General features: G+C 45.6%; 1 protein-coding gene across 1 annotated transcript in view; it reads left to right on the plus strand.

The window, feature by feature from the left end:
• The window catches only part of Fam124a (family with sequence similarity 124 member A), a 51,337-nt gene that overhangs the window by 13,882 nt on the left and 16,254 nt on the right, over positions 1–21,201 (plus strand). Inside the window, exon 3 of the mRNA XM_027390368.2 lies at positions 17,013–17,746. Within this exon, the coding sequence (XP_027246169.1) occupies positions 17,013–17,746 (734 nt within the window). The remainder of the gene's footprint in view (positions 1–17,012; positions 17,747–21,201) is intronic.

The raw sequence follows: 21,201 nt of genomic DNA on the forward strand, positions 1-21,201 counted from the left end.
ACAGCTAAACCTCCTGAACTGTTGTTCTCCAGACATTTTCACTCCTGATTGTCCCAGACACTGCACTTTCTCAAGAATATTTTCTCTAAAATACCTGCCTACTGCCATTGCTGAATTTGAAGCTCTCATTGCTGTCTTCAGGTCACAACAGTGAGCCTGGTCATTTGGTTTGGGTGCTTCCCTCTTCTCCATTGTCTTAGTTGCAGTCTGGAGTTGTAGTTCCTCTGGGGCAGCAGGGATCAGGACTAAGTCACTATTCTTCCTTTCCCCTGAAGTCATGGTGTTCACTCCTCACACATGAGACCTCATATACAGTGTGTGTTTCTATCAGGAACTGTGTTTGGCTACAAATGATAAAGAAAAATAATCACTAAGCAAATAGAGATTTATTCTCCTCTATCATGAAAATGACCACAGCCAAGGAGGTAGTGCAGATCAGGGGAGCATTTCCAATCATTCAGCTACACCATGCTCAGCTTTTGGCTTCCATCCTTAAGGTTGCCTGAAAGTGATGATATGGCTACCACCAATACAACTATCTTCACATCCTTATTCTCAACAGGAGAAAGAGAAGAGAAAGGCAAGAGTGTTACCAGGGTTTTCAGGGTCAAAGCCTGGCAGCCCTATCAAGCCAGGCTTGGTCACCCATCAGTGCACCAACTAAAAGACACGGGTTACAATGAAAAGCAGAGACAGAGGTGTGGTTTTGTTTTTTGTTTTTTTCCAGTGTGACAACACTGGGATGAGGAAACCTAAGTCCATCATGATTTTTAGTAGAGGGCCAGAGGTAAGTAGAAACAAGCAGTCTGGGTCAGTGTGTAGGCCACTGTCGCCCCACCCCCACCCTTCCAGTACAAGACTCCTGGGGAAATTCTGATCTCTGGAGCACCTGTCGTGTCAATAGTTCCCATAACCAAGGGGCTGTTGAGCTACATTCCCAGCCCAGCTCTTGCTCTTAAAGTTTTCCTAAAGATATTACTTAGTCATTTTCTTATCCTTTGAGCCAGGTCTTCATTAGATGTTTATCTCTAGTTCTGAGGGGTCAGCAGCCCTCTCCCGATACTGAAGAATACTGGTGGGTCACAGCTGCCCTGCCTCAGCTAGGCCCCACCCTCAGGCAGAGGGCCCCTTGGGCAGTCATTAAAGGAGAGTGCACTTTCTGAAAAGATTTTTTTAGTTAAGCCTAAAGTCTACTGTGAAAAACACAAATATTATCACCATGATGTAATATGCTTTTCCAAGTGGATTGTTAAAATCACATCTTCCGGACCTAAATACTCATACTCAAAGAGCAGAGTAGGGGCAGAATGATAAGTGTGCCATTGTCCTGAAGATTCTATTTCGGAGGTCTCTCTCCATCACAAGGACTAAGTATGGCATGGTCCCCCTGTTTGACCAGCAGGTTCAATTGATTCCTTAAATGTGCGTGTATAGGAGAAAACAGAAGAACCTGGGCCTTGCTCTCTTTGACCCAGAATGAAAATACAAGGAAGTAAACATCACCTCTGGGGCCTGTAGTGTTCCAGCATGAGGGCTTTCAGCCCTGAATGAAAATAAATAAATAAATAAATAAATAAATAAATAAATAAATAACCCTCCTAAGTATGTGGAAGAGAAAGTTTATTGTAGATAAAAGGAAGAATACAGGCAGAGGCAGAGACATCTGGGAGAGTCCAGAGTGAACATGATCTTGAGCTGGGACCATGTGAGGAGAGAGGAAGGGGAGAGAGGAGAGCCAGGACACCAAGAGGCCAAAGGGGTAAAGGGGAAAAAAGTCCAGCATGGCCAAAATGGCTGGGCTATTAGGGAAGAGCTGCTGTGGGAAGGGCAACCCACCCCTGGACTGGAGAGTTTAGGGTAGGGGGCTGGTATGCCAGCAAGGAAGACCCTGTAACAGATAGGGACTGGGGGATGCTGGGAGAAACTGGCATCCAGAATCTGCTTTGATGTGTTAAATACGTATCCTCAGCTATTTGGCCTGGGTTTGAGACCTAACATCATAGCCTTTTGTTCATAATAAGTGATAAGGGGTGTTTCTATGACTACTTCCTGTTGACACTGGGGTATTCTTGTTGTTAAAGCCACATTTAGTCCAGTCAATATCACTAGAGATCTGAGAAGGATAAAATATAGGAAGAGCTATAATCCAAATGTATCAATTAAAATGTCAGAGTCTTACCTACAACCAAGACTGCTGCCCTAGGCTCCTGTGGTCACAATGGCTTCCTTGGAGGCAGAAGTAGTCAGTCTTTGGCTGTCATATAGGACAGCTCTAACTCTACAGTTGCCACACAGAACAGCATCGGCCTTTGGCTGCCAGACCCAGAAGCTCTGAGAGTTTTTTTGTTTTGTTTTGTTTTTTGTTTTGTTTTATTTTGTTTTTGTGGAAAAGGAACTTGGGATGGTTGACCTTACTTTAACCAAGTAGAGCACAACTGTCAACCCAACAGTGTGAGTTTGAGCAGAGCCCTGGAAGCAGGCAAAGTATGGGGCAGTTTTTCTCAATGGTTAGTGTTACCACAATCCAGGTGGCATTCTCATGCCCCATCTGTCTTCTTTGGAGACCATAGGGTTCCAGCTAGGAGCTGGCATTTCTGTCCACTATGGGAAACTTTTTCATTAAACATTTTGAATGCCATATTCAGCAGATCTCTAAGAGTTTGAGGACTATAATCTAGTAAGCAAAACCATGTTAAACAAACAACTTGTTTTAAACACATACAGGAGGCTAAATAAAGCTCATCGCTAAATGAATTATATAACAGTTTATACATTAGTAGTTTTTATAAGATTAAGAATTTACATTTTTATCCCTGTTAAATTTGAGCTTTAAAATTTTGAGTTGAAGATCTAATTGGAGATCTTTTAGCCTCAAAACAAAACTTTAAAATATAAGTGCAATCCCTAGAGAAGCTGGGAACCTTACTTTCCTGATCCTTTTATACTGTACCGTTACAGACTATCACAGGTTCTTGTATGACTCAATTTACCCAAATAACTAAATCTTAACAAAGTTAGCAACGACAAAGAGGCTAGACATATATTACTGTGAGGCTGAGTAGATCTTAGGGATTTATAAACCTTATTTTATCAGACATACCTTATTTATCAAACATATGTTGTCCCTTACTTAAAAATTTTAGAAGCCTGGTATTGAACACAGTTGGCACAAAAAATGTAATAGTCTAGGTTAGATTTTGTTAGCCTGGGTATATCTTTATAATCTTAGGAGTTTATCATCATACAAAAATCCATACCAAAACAAAATATTTTGGAGATCTGCTATTGCTTCCTTGGTCTAAAAGGAGATACAATAATAAGCCAAGGGATCAATGGTACCAAGAAGTCTTGTGAGTGTTACCTTAGTTGGTTTGTACCATGTGGTCATCTTGATGATGGAGTCACATGGCATGTACCCTTTAACCTTAGTAAAGATGGCTGGCAACCATATGGCTGGTATTTTAAATATTTTTTGGTAGATCTATTTTTTAAACAAGAATTGAACCTAAATTACATATATAGTACATTTTAAACAAGAGTTGAATCACGTGTTATAGTAAATTGAAGCAAATTAAGATTACCTATGTGTAGATTTTTTAGCTATAAGCCTTTTGTTATGAGTTTTAAGCCTAATTTTGTTACAGACTTTATTTGTTCTATCCTATGATGGCATTTACAGCATAGTCTTAGATTTTTTTTGAGAGCAGAGCTCAGAGAAATTGTAAGATAAGAGTTTTTAAGAGTGGGAATAGACTTTTGGAAGTGTAGGGTAGAGCAAGTTTAGATATAAGAGATTTGAGGATCATTTGTTTCATGCATTGGCAGTTGTTAACGATTGTGACAATTTGAAAATCAAGTGAGCCAACTTTTGGCCATTGATCTGTCTGTACTGAGGCCAAGTTGTATATAATCTGAGGAGGAGAAAGGGTTGCAAAATGAAATTCTGCTGGAGGGAATTTCTATAAGCTCCAGGAGGGAGCAGAGAGAGAGAGAGAGAGAGAGAGAGAAGAGAGAGAGAGAGAGAGAGAGAGAGAGAGAGAGAGAGAGAGAGAGGCAGGCAAACAGACAGACAGACAGACAGACAGACACAGACAGGCACAGGCACAGGCACAGGCACAGGCACAGACACAGACACAGACACAGACACACAGACACAGACACAGACACAGACACAGACACAGACACAGACAGGACAGAAAGAGGCAGAGAAAGCACCTAGTGGCCCAGATGGGCTCCTGCTTCTGCAGGAGGAGGGCATAAGGCACAGGCAGCTCTGCTGGGGAGAGGAAACTTTAGGAGGAAGCCTAAAGCAGCAGAAGCTGCAGGTAGGAGCTGAGAACAGGGTCACACAGGCCAGGATGGGCTTAAGGAAGCTTCAGGATTGCAGGCAGCTCCTAGGGGAAGAGACAAGGAAAAGGTCACAGGCATCACCCATGGACTGCACCTCCTAAGGGGAGGCAAGAAAGTAGCTGGGGTGGATAAACTGTCATTGTGACAAGAGTTTCCATCAGGGGTATCCCCAAGTGGAATGAGAAACTTGTCAGAGAGAAAACTATCTCAAACCACAGAGGAAAGGTGGCCCTTGTCCTTGTGACTGGCGCCCAGTGGAACTGGTGTGATTTTTGTAATAATAGTAGACAAAGCAAGCAGCTCCATGGTGACACTTATCTAGAAGAGAGATCTGGCTACCTGGGTATAGTCGGCTCCAGGAGCCAAAGAGACTGGGAGAGGAGGAGAGGTGGACTTTGAGAATCTGGCATCAAATTTGACAGATGGCAGGAGCCAGGAAATGATGCATACATACTTAAGGAAAATCTGATGGGTTGCTTAGTGCAGAGAGGCCAAGTTCCTTGGAAGGGAAGTCATACACGCCAGTCCCAGGTTTCAGTACCAGATAATGAAATGGGTGCAGTAAGGAAACCAGAATAGCCACTCCATGGGTGAAAGGGGGAAAGTTTATTCCACACTGCCAAGGCTGTCTCTTGGGAAAACAGAAAGAAGCAATGAGGGAAAATTCCTGGGGTTTAAAGGGAACAGGTGTCTGGGAGGGGGAACCTGTGAGCTGGGCTGGAAGTTTTTGAAGTGTAAGTAGGGAATGAAGGAGCCTGGAAGCAAGCATAGACCTTGATGTGCTAATAGGCACCACAGACTGTGTTAATGGAAGAGTCCTGAGTCCCTTTGCCAGAGATAAAGAGAATGATTCCTTGTAAGCAGATAGAGACTATTCTCAAGTTCCTGAGAGAATGCTGCCTTTTGTCTAAATGCCAGACTTTGGGAAAAGGAATTCCTTGGTACTAGACAAACCCCAGCTTCTCCACACTATTTGCTGACTGCAAGCCAAGGTTTGCAAAGAGATCAGGACCAGAGGCAGAGACTGTTTTTTATTCCCCTCACTGTCCATCTCTGAGGCAAGGAAGATTGAGCCAATTGATGGGTAGGCCTCTTTGTCATCCTGGAGTCTCACTTGCACTCATATCTTTTGAGCCCATCCAACCATGGGGGTGCATAGCTAAGGAGTTGGTTTAATGTGTGGTTTCTTTGGGGGGGGGCGGTGAATTTTTCCCAGTTACAAATGGTTTATTTGCTCTTTAGAGGTGGCTGGAGAAAACCAGCTCCACTTTCGCGCTCTCTGAAAAGCTCAGCACACTGTGACCCTAAGAGAATTTCACTGAAATAAAGGAAGAGGAATTCCATTCACTCTCAGAATTTTAAGCTGGGTTTCCAGAACTCTGGTGAGATCATCAAGCTATGAGGCATGATTTGCATTCTTAAGTGGCTTGAATAAAAGGGGCAAATTTTATAAACAAAATGAAAGGAAAACAACAATTATACTAGGAAGAAAAATTAAGTGTGTCATGTAATGCTGCTGAGCTCTGAGCCCATGTGATTGGATATTTCCACTCACACAGAGATTATAATCACACTTGAGAATTACTCCTACAAGGTACTGGGAGTTTAAAATTTACATTTTGAGGAACATATGACATTTCTTAAGGCTCTCTGACCCCAGAATCATGCATTTAAGAAATAGACGAAGAACTAGCTATATTTGCCCCCCCCCCCAATTTGGGTCTAAAGTGGCCCTGGCTACAAGCTCAAGATATCTGTCAGCTCCCCTGGCTCCTTACCACAAGAGAAATAAAGGAGCTATGGGTCTTTTCCTATTAGAAAGTCCAGGCGTCCTGGCTGGCTGCAAGGCACTGAAGCTAGCCAGGAGCCAAGACCCTGCTTGTCATTCCTGCCATGCTGCTGGAACCTGATGGCCGTGCCTCCTGTCCCCAGGACATCTTTTCTTTCAGGTTATCTCCTTTTGATTTCTCAGGGGTTTCTGCTTCCTCTTGCTGTTCCAGGGTACTTACTGGAGCATCAAAGAATGGCATTTTTATACTGGTTACCTTCTCGAATCCCATAGCTTGTTGGAGAGGAGTTCACTGTGGTTCAATCACCAGCTTAACTGCTGCCTGAAAAGCGTAGGTGGCAGAGACAGCCTCCTGCCTGCCTGCCTGCAGCTCATGCTGTGCAGGAGCTCCACACAGACCCCGCAGAACCAGAGTCATCGTTTTCTTCCTGTTTATTAGAGGTGACCACTTATTGACGGATTTGTCTTCCTTAGAGCCATTTTTATCATGTCGCTCCCTCAAAAGGAAGATCAGTATTTTGGAAGACCCGCCAGCATCAACTTTAACTCTGGTCTGTTTGGAAATATTATAATCATATTTCCCTTTTGCTTTTAACACATGACTGTGATTCTCAGGGCAGATGTTCTTCAGAGTCCTAATCCATAGGATCTAACAAAACCTGAATCTATCTACTCATTATCCTCATGAAGAACTGCTTTAGCAGCCATTGAATTTGCTGACTTCATGGTTAGCGAAGGACAGCAATGCAGACAGATTTAGACGAAAACTCACATGCCCATCCCTAACACAAGGAAACCATCAAAAGAAAACTCTCCAGTGTCCCTAGATGAAGTTAGCTGTGGGGCTTCTGTGCCCCCGTTCAGTCTATCACACTTTCCTTATTTTCCTTCTTCCTCATTTCTGAGGAGCTGATTAGCAACAGGAACAGTGCTGTTTGATGTACTGTTGGCTGCTTAACAACACTGTTGTATGGTTGTAACCTTATGGATACCGTAAGCCACATTATAGCACTTGGGAGAGGTACACTCATTTCTGAATGGAGGAAATTCTTGGGGTTTTGAATGTGTACTCTACTGTGACACAAGGCAAATTTTAACCGTGTCTAGCAAATGAGCCCCAAATAAGACCGTCTCCATTTTCCTGGTGTTTTAGACCTTGCTCTGGTACAATGATGATATTCACATACAGGTCTGTTTGCAAGGGAGTGACATGGTGAGTTACTGCATGGCCAGATGACTGCAGCCCTAGACAGGGCTCTCATGCATGGCCGGTGTTAGTCAAGGGTGTTAGGGATAATATGCTTCATCTTGTGTGGGGTGATGGCTGCAGAGACTACGTACGCAGTAAGAAACTGCTTAGATGCTATTCTCATAGAAAAAGCCATCTTGCTTCCTCTTCACTTCACAGAAGCTGTCTATTTAAAGATTTTACTTAGACGTTTCTGCTGCATATGCTGATGTTACCATCTGGGTTGCCCCAAATCAGAACTGACTGAGGAGGCCTGTGAGTCTCCTTCCTTCTTCCTTTACCCCTTTCTGCATGTTTGCTAAGCTGTTGTTTCATACGGCACAGTGGTTATGGGCGGAAAGATATGTTCCATCTGTCCCCACTCCATCTTTTATTTTTGTCTCACTGTGACACCTTCTGGCATCATCACTGACTCGTAAAGGAAGTGGTGTTAAGCTGTGTGACCTGTGCAGGGAAGAACAGCATTCAGTGTTGTTGTTGTTATGAGTCTTTCAACTGTGGGGCTCTCTCTACACTTCCATTGTTCATCTACTGTTGCCTCAGCCTTGAGGATATTGAGGCTAACATGAATGGGGGTCATATGTCACAGCCGAGACAGTGGAGGTCTTTCTGTGAGCTGGCCGCATAGAGGGCACCATCAGTTGTCATCCCTACCAGCACTGCTGTTGCAGTAGGAAGCCTTGTCCTTTGGACCAGTTCCTCTGCTGTAATTTGAAAAACATAATAACGTCAGAATGTTGATTCTTGTGTTTTTCTGTTTCTAAAGCAATAAAGCCAGGAATTTGCAGATGTGGGCCCTCGAAGTAGTAGAAAGATTGTGGGAAAGGAAAACCTGCTTCATATCCTTGCATTTCATCCTCCCCGTTGCTTGGAACTAAGCACCTCCCATGGGTATTTTTCCTACGTCTGTGTGTCAGAATCTTTCTTTCTCAATCACATGGTACTGAATTCCAGGAACAAAGATGAGCTATTGTTGTGCTTGGGTGTGAAGCATCCCCCATAGGCACATGTGTTTAAATACATGGTCCCCATGGAGTGGCAATGTTTTCTGAGGTTGTTGGATCTTTAAGGCATGGGGCTGTAGAGGCAGGAGTTAGGGTTATGTCTAGCCCAATTCCAGCCTGAGCTCTCTGCTAATCCACCGCAATGTGAGCAAGCCCCTTCAAGCTCCCACTACCACCAGAATCACTCTCACCACTAAGGATTCCACCACACTTTCCTCAGCATGAGGAATTCTACCTTCACAATCCACAAGCCAAAATAAATTCTTTCTACTTTAAGTTGTCCCAATTAGGCATTCTGTCACAATGATGAGAAGTGAGTGTGCAGCTATGTCTTTTCCTTTGATCCTTTAGGGCCTTAGCAAGATTCGGCACGTCAGAGTTAGTGGACACTGCAGCAAAGGTTAAAGACCCAAAGGGCAGGTTGGAAGATACTCATTCATTCTGCTTTTAGAACCAGCATTGATTAGTCCACCTGGGAAAATGGCCTAACCTGGCCTGCTAACAAAGATCCAGATGAAATGTCCCAGCTGTCTTTGGTTTGTATTTATGTCCTGGCAGCTTTCTCTTCAAGTGAGCCTGAAGTGTTGTCCCGCGCTCTGTATTTCTCGCCAGCAAGAAATCATACACGGGACACTCGGATCCTTCTGCAGACAAGCTTTAATGCATTTTACCAGAGTGGAGACCCTAAACCAAGAAAACCATCCCTTATAAAGGCTGACCAGCCGCCTGGGACGTGTTACCCTATGAATGGCTTCAGCTCCTCAGGCCAAAATGAGCCACGGGATAGGCAGAGATCAAAGGAATGGAGATTACCCAGCGCCTGTGAAGTAATTTACAACTTGGTGTCTTCAGGCACCTATTATTGTAATGGATAATGCAGGAACCGGCTTCCTACAAAGTGTGATGGGGCACTTGGGACAAGAACAGAGAGTGTGTCAGTGCCGTCCAAAGGATGCCAAAAGGCTTGACCCTTCCACTAACTTTTAAGCCAAAACAAGTCCCCAAGTTCCACTCCCCGTGTTTCTAACTTGACCAGAAACAAGACCAGCACTGTGTTAGAGGTCTGGTTTCCTGCACGGGCAGTTGGGGAGTACTTTTCTAGCATGCACGTGGTGTCTTGTCTTTGAATAAATACAACAGAAAGTTTACCTATTGCTTAACACCCTGTCAGAAGAAATCCCTTTAAGATAAATCTTATTAGTGTAGTTGTGAAGACCCTGTTCCTAGCTCCATGTAAGACAAAAGAGGCCTGGAGTTCTCTAGTTAACAAGCCCCATGAGCTCAGGGATGGCTACGTCTTCCTTTTGTCTGTTTTGTTGCAGTAGATTTGTTTAATTTCCTGAAACTAAGTGGATTTTAATTCTGGAGTTATTGCTTCCATACCCAGCCGTCACATCCTCAAACCTGTAAGATTATATTAAGAGAGCAACTACCTCAGGGTGCCTTTGCTACAGGGGAGTGTGACAAGCCCTTTGTGTGCTTTAGAAAGAATTGAAATCTCTGAGCAGAAAGAAAGCTTTGGGGTTTGTGGTGGTTTGAATGAAAATGGCCCCTATAGGCTCATATGGAGTGGCACTATTAAGAGATGTGGCCTGGCTGGAGTAGGTGTGGCCTTTCTGGAGGAAGTGTGTCACTGAGGATAGGCTTTGAGATTTCAGATGCTCAAGACAGACCTAGCATTTCTCTTCCTGCTCCCTGCCCATCTGGATGTAGAACTATTGGCTAATTCTCCAGCACAATGTCTACCTATGTGCCACCATGCTTCCCACCACGATGGCAGTGGACTAAACTTCTGAACCTGTAAGCCAGCCCCATGTAAATGCTTTCCTTTTAAGAGTTGCCATAGTCACGGTGTCTCTTCACAGAAATAGAAACCCTAACTAAGACAGGGTACAATGCCACAGTCTCACTGGGGTCTCTAACAAGGTATACAGAGGGGCCTTAGCATATCACTCACTAGGCAGAGGACCTCAGTATGCCACAGACCTAGGTCACCTACTCAGAAGCTTTCAAAATCATTGTACTGTTTAAACATAAATCCTCTAGTATGTTTGTTTCTAGTTGTATTCTTATCTTCTCAGACTAACTAATGGCCCTCTCAGAATCTGTGTCAGGCTATGCCCATCTCAAGTGTCTTTTCTTACTGTTTGGTGGCTGCCTTTGCTCTTCTCTCCTTCCCATGGGATGTTTCAGAACACAGCCTGAATGGGGCTTAGATGTACATTTAAGGTAAAATGGAAGTCCTGCTTCTAAGTGGAGAAAAGGGCCATGCTGTCCACCTTCCTGACTGTGTTCTTTTCTCTTAATATTGTCCTGGTTTCAGACTAGCTCAGTGTGTAGAAGTCCAGGTCCATGACATCGTCTCTGTACAAATGGTGAAAACTGAGAGAGCCCAAGAGACTGTAGCTGTAGCCAAGGCATCTTTCTTACAAAAGCTTGAAAGGGCCCAGAGAACACAAAGAGTCCTTATTGTTCTCTGCCAAGTGAAAATTGAGGTTTCAGCTTAACCACTGCAGCCTGTGTTCAGTCCTGCACTGCAGGAAACTGCAGAACCTGACATGAAGGGAGGGGCCATACTACTTATGCTATGAATTCAGCTAGGGATTGCCCAGTTACTTCCCTGCCAATCTTACTATTGAGATTATAAAATTACCAAAAATTGAGGATGTCTGAGATTTTTATCCTAAATATTGGTCGCTTGAGGGAATTGCTCATGATTTTCTCATTAGTTAAAAGATGCAAATAATTGTCCTTTTAGAACACACTAAAAGCAAAGAAAACAGGTTATTCATTACATTCGGAGGAATGGCTCTCCCAGGAAGAAATTTGTATCCCTTTCTGATGCTCCTTAATGGGAGGGCATAGCCCTCTGTGGATTTTGTGTTCCTTGTAACTAGGAACTTCCCTCCTGCCTTCTGGCCTGTTCTTGGTTCAGTGTCAGCCTGCGCCCTAGGTGAGCCAATTGCATGTCTAACCTGTGTTTTCCACTACTGGGTTACATGTGTCTGGTTGACATGGCAGTCATATCCATACCTGGAGCACTTCATTGCCTGAGTGATGCTTTAGAGAGGCAAACAGATTTACTTTCCTAAAAGAGCCCACAGAGCTGGAGGTGCCCTAACTCAGGATCCTGATCCTCCTAGGTGCTCAGGGCACAGGGTATTTATTGGTGGACATTTGGCACTGGAAAGGTGCTGAGTGATTTGTTCAGTTGACAGTACCTGGTTCGGAATGCTGCCTTGGATACCTCTTCCTGTGTGTGCCCAGAACTCATGTTTGCTAAGTAAAGTAGTTGCATCTATTTATGTATTATTTATTGTGTACACACACACACACACACACACACACACACACACACACACACACCCCTACATAGCACATAGTAGATGCTCAATAAGCATTCCTTGATTAAATGAATGAACTGCCACTTGTCAGTGACAAACTGAGAACACAATAACAGCGAGATCAACTGTTGTTCAGAAATCCAGGAAAGCAGATCTGGGTTTGTCATATGGTAAGACTAGTTCAGAGGGTGACTTTGGAAGACTGGATCTTAACATTCAGCTAAACATGGCCAGCAGCACGAACCAGATGGTGGGAGCTAGTGCAGGCAAGGCTAGTGTGTGGCCCTGGTTTGGAGAGAGAGGTGGTGAGGGTCCCTATGCAGGAAGCACCAAGACAGCCAAGTGATCATCAAGTATCCCAAAGTCTCTCAACAAGCAGAAAGGCCCTGGTCCCCTGCCCTCTCCTCCATTGCACAAAGTATCGTGTGAAGTGGTAAGCTGGTTCATAACAGGATCATGCACTCAAATTAACTAAAGAAGCTGGAGAGCAGGTCTAGAGCCCCAGCCTGATGCGCTTACCTAATTATACCTTATCAATCAAAACTTGAGAGTCAGATATTGGGGTAAGAACCTGAATGATCAGGGTCAGGGCAGAAGAGTGTCCAGCAACCTCCTATCTCTTTCATTCGTCCATTCAAAAGACCAAGACCTTCTCTTAGCCCCGCCCTACTACTTCCTGTCTCTCTATCTGTCCTCAGTCCTCCAAAACCTCTATGGTTAATTTTGGTCAACTAGTAGCTAGCTCTGCCCTCTGACTCAAAGCAAATTTTATTGTCAGAGTAAGATCAAAACACCACACAACACCAGCCAAGGAAACTAAGGCTTGGGACAAAGAAGGTTCATGAGGTGATGACATAGTGAATGGGGAGACTTGGAGTTCAGATAACCCTTGCTTTCTCTAGCCAAAGGGCCTTGAGCAACTCCGCCTTTTAGCCACCAAGTGGGAAAGACGCACCTCTAGCATTTTGTTGCAAAGATTAAATGAGATCACACAAATATGGTTTTAGGACAGTAGTTGACAGATAATAAGCACTTAAGTGTTTGCTGTTGTCTACTTTTTTTCTCTTGCGTTTTGGTAGCCAAAAAGAACTGGGGGTCTACATGACAGAAGAAAGTTGGGGGAGTGTAGAAAGCCTGGGCAGGCTGCACATCCTTTCTTGAGAAGGTCTGGCCTCGACCCTGCTTTCCTTGACACTGGAACTGCTCCAGTCTGATCCTGTAGCCACAGGAGGAGCCCTCCCTTTCCTCTCTGGATATCCGGCTAATTGGAAGCCAGCCCTGTCCTTGTGGCAGCTCCCAGCCTCTCAGGCAACATTCTGCAGTCCTTCTGGTGTTGCTTTTGCTGTGTTTTACCCTGATAGGGCAGGTGCTCCCTGGGGTCCTTGGAAAAGACAGGTAATAGATATGATAAAGGCAGAGTGCATCCTGGCGCAGCATCTCTGCTTCTCCCGGGAGGTCTGGAGGCTTTTCATGACAATTAATTATTCACATTTTCTCTCCTTCCCCTCAAATACTTGGTTTCCTGATCGGTGCCATAGAGATGCACTTGTAACCCTAGTGCCCCATGACAGTTCAGAGCTGTTTCGGGGTCATGCGCAGTGAGCACCAACAAGCATACATTTGTCACTGCCTGTTCTTCAGAGCTGGGCTGTGCCAGGACTTCAGCCTCTTCCTGGCTCCAGGTTCGTGCAGTACAAGCACAATTCAGACGCCAGTCTTGTCTTCCACCTGCTTGATCTCAGCTGCATCCTGGTTGCCAGCACTCAGGGGTAGAGTGCAATGTTTTTCAGCCCAGCTCACTCTCCCAGGCTGGGCAGTCTGCCCTTTGCAAAGCTGTAAACACACAGCCATCCATGCAGGCTTCAGCCTTTGTGCCTGCTCTCTGGGAAACCTTTATGTGGCTGCAGGAGGTGGCATAATGCTGAGGGCCCTGACAATTCTAGAGTCTTTGGGAAATTTAGTCCCCACTCCCCTGGCTTCTTCATACCCAGGCTCTCCTGCCCACCTGTGGGCTTTCTTGAAATCTTTGTTGGGTTTTGTTTCCTGGGCACCACCTGTGGCTCTGGCCTGTGTCATCCTCCAGACCATTACTGAGACATAAAGACTCCTGCAGGAGCCAAGAGGGAGGTGACTTCTGTTAAAGCTTGTTAAAGACCCAGGGCCAGAGGCAGGAAATGCAAATGAACATCTGAGACACAAAGCTGGTGGCTGAGAAGGGGCTGCAGAGTGGGGAGAGGTGGAGCAGCATAGCCAGACTGGGAGGGCAGGATGACAGCTGAGCATCCCCTGGCAAACAGGTGCAGCAGAGAGGAGGGATACAGGGGCTCACAGGCCTCTGTGCCGGAGAGAGGGTTCTGCCTCTGCTGCTCCTGGTGGGTAACTGGCTTCTGTGCCTTGATTTTCTGCTCTGTAAAATAGAGGCAATGACCTCAGCCACTTCAAGGGTTGTACCGGGACTAAATGAGCTCGTGTACTCAGTCTTTTCATAAGAACTTCTGTTCACTCCAGGCCTCTGGCTATGTGTACACCCTGCGAGGGGTCTGGATCTTAAAGGGACCACCTCACTTCTTGGACAACTTCTTTTCCCAACATTCCTTGTGCTCCACCTACTCTTTGTTTCCCTGACGGAAACCGTCTGTAATTCCTTGACTAAACTTCTTCATCACTTTCTTGTTCAAAGCTGATCTGTCCTTTCCCATTTGTGTTGAACTTGACTAGTGTTTAGCAAAGTCATACTTCTCTGGAGTTAGGAGTTTGAGGCAGCCTGGGAGAGGGAAGTTACATTTTGGTACCTGTGGAGCCTTCCTTTGAAGAGCTGCAGCTGGGGGAAAGGAACCAGTTCCATCTTTACTGCCTTCGCTTTAGCCACTGGTGATGGTGTCAATGTGTAATGAAATGGAGGAAGCCAGTTAGTCAGAAAGAGTTAGCCTAAAACTGACCAGAATAACCGTCTGACTGCTCTCTGAGCTGCCATGACGGATTTTCATAATTCAAATCTGAGTGGAAACACACACATCGGATAACCACACTGCCTAAAAGCAGCAGGTCTGCTCTTGGATTTGGCCACTACTTCAGTAGCATCAAAGTTCCATAACCAAGAGACAGCCTCCTGGTTTAACTACCATGCAGGCCAGGTGGCCTAGTAGAACTCTTGGTCTTCATCCTTAAACCTGTCTTTCTCTTCTGTTGGCCTCTCTGTTAAACAACACATCACAGAAACACCAGAGCGCTCCACTCTCCACTATGTACACACTGCTCTGTGGTGGTGGCCTCCAAGGCTACCCTTTGTGCCTCCAAAGTAGCCTGACACATGACATCTCTTCTTTCACTCCCACCCCCAGTTCCACCTGCATCTTCAGTACCGCTACATAAAAAGCGTCTCCTGTCCCCTCACTCACTTGTTATTTCCCATGTGTCTTGGGTCAGCAATCTAACCCTGACAGAGCCCGATCTCTTGACATCTGTCTTTGTCTAATCTAGCCTGTGCTCAGCTAGAGTGACCCTGCCCCTTTCTCCTCCCAGGCTCAGTAGAGTGTATTCTTCTAGAAAACCTCCTGGTATCCTGTGGCTGGTTGGGACTGTGGCTGCTAAAAGCCCACTGCACTGCCTGGACATCACAGGCCACTGCTTCCTCTGTGCCTCACACCCAGGGACATTGTGAGGACAGGCCTGAATTCCAGATAAATCTGCTACTCCACCCCATCCCTCTCACACTTGATCAAAAGATGTCTGGATTCACCTAAGATCAATCATGAATAGGTGAAGGCACCCATAGCACATTCACCTAGACTCCTTCACATTTAGGTGAAGGCACACAGTACATTTTGAGGGCCAAGCCTCTTTCTCTGGGCACATACCACTATGGCCAACAAACTGCCTCACCCCAGGGCAAAGTATTGCTAGGTTAAACAACTTATAGAAGAAAGCATTTAATTTGGGGGCTTACCATTCTAGAGGATGTGTCATCATCATGATCATCATAGCTAGGAGTATGCCAGCCAGTAGGCAGGCATGGCACTGGAGCAGTAGCTGAGAGCTCACATCTGATCACAAGCCCGAGGAAGAGGGATGGGAGAGAGAGAAACACACACACACACACACACACACACACACAGAGAGAGAGAGAGAGAGAGAGAGAGAGAGAGAGAGAGAGAACAAACTGGAAATGTTCTTAAGCTTTTGAAACCTCAAACCCACCCCCAGTGACACACCTCTTCCCAAGGCCACACCTCCTAACCCTTCCCAAACAGTTCCACCAACTAGAAGCCAAGCATAGGAACATATGAGCCTATGGGTCTATTCTCATTCAAACCACCACAGAGGTATCTGCCTGGGGACATAGGAAGGGTTATTGACCCATTCAAGATTTGTGAAATTCTGGGTGGAACAAATTAGCTTTACCTGAGCATACATGCCTCACCACTTTACCTGACTTCTCTCACTACAACACCGGGGTATTGTGCTCATCTCTGGAAGTTCCTTCTATATCTGCAACAGCACAGTCCCAGGTTCCTTCAGTGAGAGTGAGCCTTGTGCTCGATGCCTCAGCTGCAAATTAGAGGGAACACCCCATTCCAGACTGGGTGCTCCTGCCCCACTCAGTGCCAAACACATAGGACAGCACCCTTAAAAGTCCATTAAAGGGATAAAACAGACCAAAGAAATAAGCAAAACAAAAGATTGTGGGTGCTTTAGAAGGCTCTTGTTTTGATCCAACATTATTAAAGCCCTATGGCAACAGGCTCATATCTAAAGGGGTTCATGAGCCCCCTAGAGCTTTCTGAGTCAAGAGACTTGACTTCTCCTATCTAGAAGAAATTGTGCAACCTGCTGGACAGAACCCAGGTTTTATGAACACTCTCAAACATAAAGCAATAGCCCTTTTTACTTCTTTAGAACTTGGGATCACAAAATCTAAGGTCATGGATTCCATTCAGTTGGAATTTGGCTTCTCTTTCTGTTAAGGCAACATATATCATTAATGTTTCTCTTAATGGAATACTTATCACTTCATACACTTAGCCACTATCCACTCATTCATTCACACATCCATCTACTCATCTATCCATCTACCTATCCATCCACTCATGTACCATTTATCCACACACTCATCCATATGTCCATCCATCCACCCATCCATCCATCCATCTATCCATCCATCCACTCAATCATTGGTCTACCTGTCCATCCATCTATCCACCCATCCATCTGTCCATCCATCCATCCACCTACCCACCCACCCACCCATCCATTCATTCATTCCTGTGTGCTCCCAGGTGAGCTTTCTGTGGAGGAAGCACAGGACCCTTTCCTGGTGAGCATCCACATCATCGCAGACCCAGGGGCATCTCAGCCACTGCAGGAGGCCATCGACAAGGTTTTGGCATGGGTTCACCCTGACCTCCCACTGTTCCGAGTCTCTGAGCGGCGCACAGGCAGGCGAAGACGGAAGTCCCCCAAGGGTGCGCAGCCTGCACTGGCCGTGGTGCTGTTCCTGCAGGAGGAGTATGGAGAGGAGCAGATCCTGCAGGTGCACCAGGTGCTGCAGCAGCCACCCTGGCGCCACCACCACACAGAACGTGTGCATGGCCGCTTCCTACCCTACCTGCCGTGCAGTCAGGACTTCTTCACTCTGGCTCCTGGAACCCCTCTGTGGGCCATCCGGCCCGTGCACTACGGCAAAGAGATTGTTCGCTTTACAATCTACTGTCGCCACAACAGCTATGCAGACAGCCTCCGCTTCTATGAGCTGATCCTACGCCGGAGCCCCAGCCAGCGGAAAGCAGACTTCTGCATCTTCTCCATCTTCTCCAACTTGGATGTGGACATCCAGTTCTCCCTGAAAAGACTGCCCTGTGACCAGACCCCAGTGCCCACCGACTCCTCGGTGCTGGAGTTCCGAGTGAAGGACATCGGGCAGCTGGTGCCCCTCCTTCCCAACCCCTGCAGCCCCATCAGTGAAGGGCGCTGGCAGACTGAGGACCACGATGGCAACAAGATCCTTCTTCAGGTACAGAAGTCGTCTGACGTCTGTCTGTCTGTTTGTCTGCGGGTCTGTTGTGCCAGGAAGCCATGTAGATGTTACAGAGCCATGAGTTAGGACAAAGAAGAAGGCAATGTCCTTGTCCATCCTAGACCAAGATGGCGCATCCCATACACTTCCAAGCAAGAGCAGAGGTAGAAAGATCTCTGCCTCTGGTTCCTTTAGTGTCCCTGCAGTGGTACAGGCCTCTGTAGACACACGCACAGTTCTTCCAGGTGTTTACCCAGGTTGAGCATTCCTAACACTCACGGCTCTCTGCCGGTGGAAGCCCACAGGCTTCTTACCTGGGGAAGTTGCTGATAAGGAGCCCTAAGTGCAATCTTTCACTCCTGGGGAGGTTTTCCCAATGTATCCTTCACTTCTCCAAGAGAAGCCAGGGGTTTGAAAAATTGTACTGAGTCTGTAGAGATTTCTGATTACTTTCTGTTGCCCCTCCTTCCACTTGGCTGCCACAGGAGGTTGTTAAGATCAGTGTTGGAAAGTGGCCCCTTGTCAACATTTGAAGAAATGGGCCATGTCTTTGAAGTAGCCCCCATCCCACATGAGTGCTTTTTAGGGAGCCTATGTCGGCCCCAACCTCTCCAGACTGCTACCTCACAAACCTCCTTTCTCCTGCACCCCAGAATGGTGTGTCCCACACTCATCAGAAATATTCGATTGCAATCTAACACCCAAAATTGAACCCAAAAGTCAAAGAATGCCCTACCCCTGGCTTTACCTGACCATTGCTTTCCAAGCCAGGCCTCTTGAGTTAACAGGTCAGTCAGTCCCAAGGGAAGAGGTCTCAGTCTTCCTGCACTGCTTTGGGTTGGAGATGTAGCTCAGCAGTAGAGCACTTCCTACCATGGTCCAGACACCGGCTTCTGCCCTCATCACCAGTAAGGCCTCAGCCTCTATGATTCTACTTTTCGTGTTTGACTGCCTGAAGATAAAGAACCAGTAGCCATTTGAGGGCTCAGTGACTCTGGGGATAATTGTGCCTGCTGGGATCACAGGCAAAGTTTCACCATTTGGGTTGACCCTGACTTTAAGCACCAAAACTTTACCACCACCCCCATGTGATGAGGTGAAATGGTACATATTAGATGACTTGCCCAAACTGTATCCAGGGCAACTTGCTCAAGGGAGGGGGCCACCTTGAGATGACTGTTGTTTATAGGAGCTCCTTGATTTTCAGACTTCCTTTTGAAGAAGCCAAGAAATATGGCTTTGTTATTGATTAAACTAAATATTAGCCTCTGCTCTCTAATCCTCCTTGAAATGAGTGGGGAAACAATTCTGCATCTGAAGACTGCCCATTTTTTATGCAAAGTATGACAGTTATGCCAGTAAAAGTTAACAAAATGCAAACGATTATATTTGTACTAAAAGATCCAGGTGAATGTGATGGCTGCTGAAGAGATCACTTCCTCTCCAGAGTCATGAATTGTCCTCTCTCGATCCTCCAAATAGCATAAATGAAAGAACAGTGTAGAAGGCTTGGCCTGGGCCCTGACTCAAAGGAAACACAGAAAGGTAGTGTCAAAGTTGAGCTACATGTTTCAGTGACTAAACTGCATAGGTGCAGGCTTTCAAAGATGAGAAATTGCCAAAAGAGAAAGAAAAACGATTCTCACATTGGGACTAAGGAACACAGAACTTCTCTCTAAGCCAGTTTAGTAGCAGTACATTAAATACCACGGGCAGAGGCAACACACAGCACCTCCCAGTTTTGGAGAATGGTCACTGTTGACCTGTTTTGGTGCAGAGAGCAGCCTCCCACTCTAAAACAAGGCGCGCATCTGTCCATCTCTTTTAAGTTACTTTCCAAAGTAAAAACATACGTTTCAGTCTTCAACAAAAGTAAGATATTCAGGCCATAAGGGGAAGGACACTGAAGAAAATACCCTTTATGAACAGTTTTGTTTGTTTGTTTTTGGCACCAACTATTCCTACATTGGTTCCTTTTCTCATTGCTGTGACAGACGGCAACTTCAGGGAGGGCTCATTTGGACTCATGGTGTGAGAGGACAGCCCATTGGACCAGGGAGGGCATGGCAGCAGGAAGCTTGAAGCTGCAGCCTCAGGAGCACGAGGCTGCCTGCTCACACCTCAGCAGATCAGGAAGCACCCAGAAGTGAATGCTGCTCTTCGGGTGGCTTTCTCCTTTCTTTTTATTTAGCATGAGACCCCATCACAGCCAATGGTGCCCCCACATTCAGTGAGTCTTCCCTCCTTAGTCAAATCTCTCATGAAACCTTTGCACGGATGCCTTCCCAGGCATCTCCAGGCATTTGTTAATCCAGTCAAGTTGACAATCAAAATTAGCCATTACAGTTCCCTCTTTTCAAATATACTTTTTAAGACAAAATGTTAGCTCAGTGGATGTAGTTATAGTTTTTTTCAGGTTTCTTGTTCAGATTCTTTGTCCAAACTCTGTGTGTAGGAGCCTCTTCCTCCCTTTGTAACTCTTCTAGAGAAGAGAATGTTTGGTTTTGGTTTTTGCTATAAACAACACAGCCCCTCCCTGAACTCTGTATTTCTCAAGAAAGGAAGGTATCTAGTCAAAACAAGGTTCTGAATGGCTATGGTGTCTTTTTCTTTGTTTACTCACAAGTAAATATCACATTTTTAAAAAAGACTTAGGATAACTGGTAAAGATACATACATAGCAAGAAAAGTAATAGCAACTAGATACAGAAGAATTTGAGGTAGAGAGTGATATTGACATGGCTCAGTGGTTATGAGTCCTTGCTGCTCTTACAAAAGACCCCAGTTTGGTTCATAGCATCCACTTCAGAGGGTTCACAACAACCTGTGAGTCCAGATCCTGTGAGTCCAACACCTTCTGACCTCTTAGAGCATTCTCAGGCTTGTGCACCTATCCATGTGCAAACACACACACACACACACACACACACACACACACACACACACACACACATAAATAAATGAATAAAAGTAAATATTTCTAAGATTTAAAAAGCAAGGCACCTTGCCACAAAGAGTTGCTGTCTGTCAAAATGAGCTTTGAGGCAGAGTCCTGAGAATGTCTTCACTGAGAGATATGATCATATGCACAGTGGCTGCTTTAGTCATTTTCAGTCAGCCTGGACACTGGAGCACTAACCCAGCCACAGCACCCACACTGTAACTAACCTTCAAGGTACTGCTCGGATCACACTCACCTGGAATCTTGAAGTCATGAGCAAATTATGCCATGCCTAATTTAACCAGTTGGTCATTCAGACAATTCATAGGCCACCTTCTCCATGCCAGGCACTGTGATCTCTGAATGCAGCCAGTCAGAAGTCCCTTCCTTAGTGAAATTATCTGCTAGCAGGGGAAGTAAATAACAAGAAATATAATAAAAATGATAGAGTATTTTAGGAGGTACTAGGGAAAAAGACTGCCTATCTCTAAAACTTCTATTATGAAGTTAA

Source organism: Cricetulus griseus (assembly GCF_003668045.3).
Source record: "Cricetulus griseus strain 17A/GY chromosome 1 unlocalized genomic scaffold, alternate assembly CriGri-PICRH-1.0 chr1_1, whole genome shotgun sequence".
NCBI lineage: Eukaryota > Metazoa > Chordata > Mammalia > Rodentia > Cricetidae > Cricetulus > Cricetulus griseus.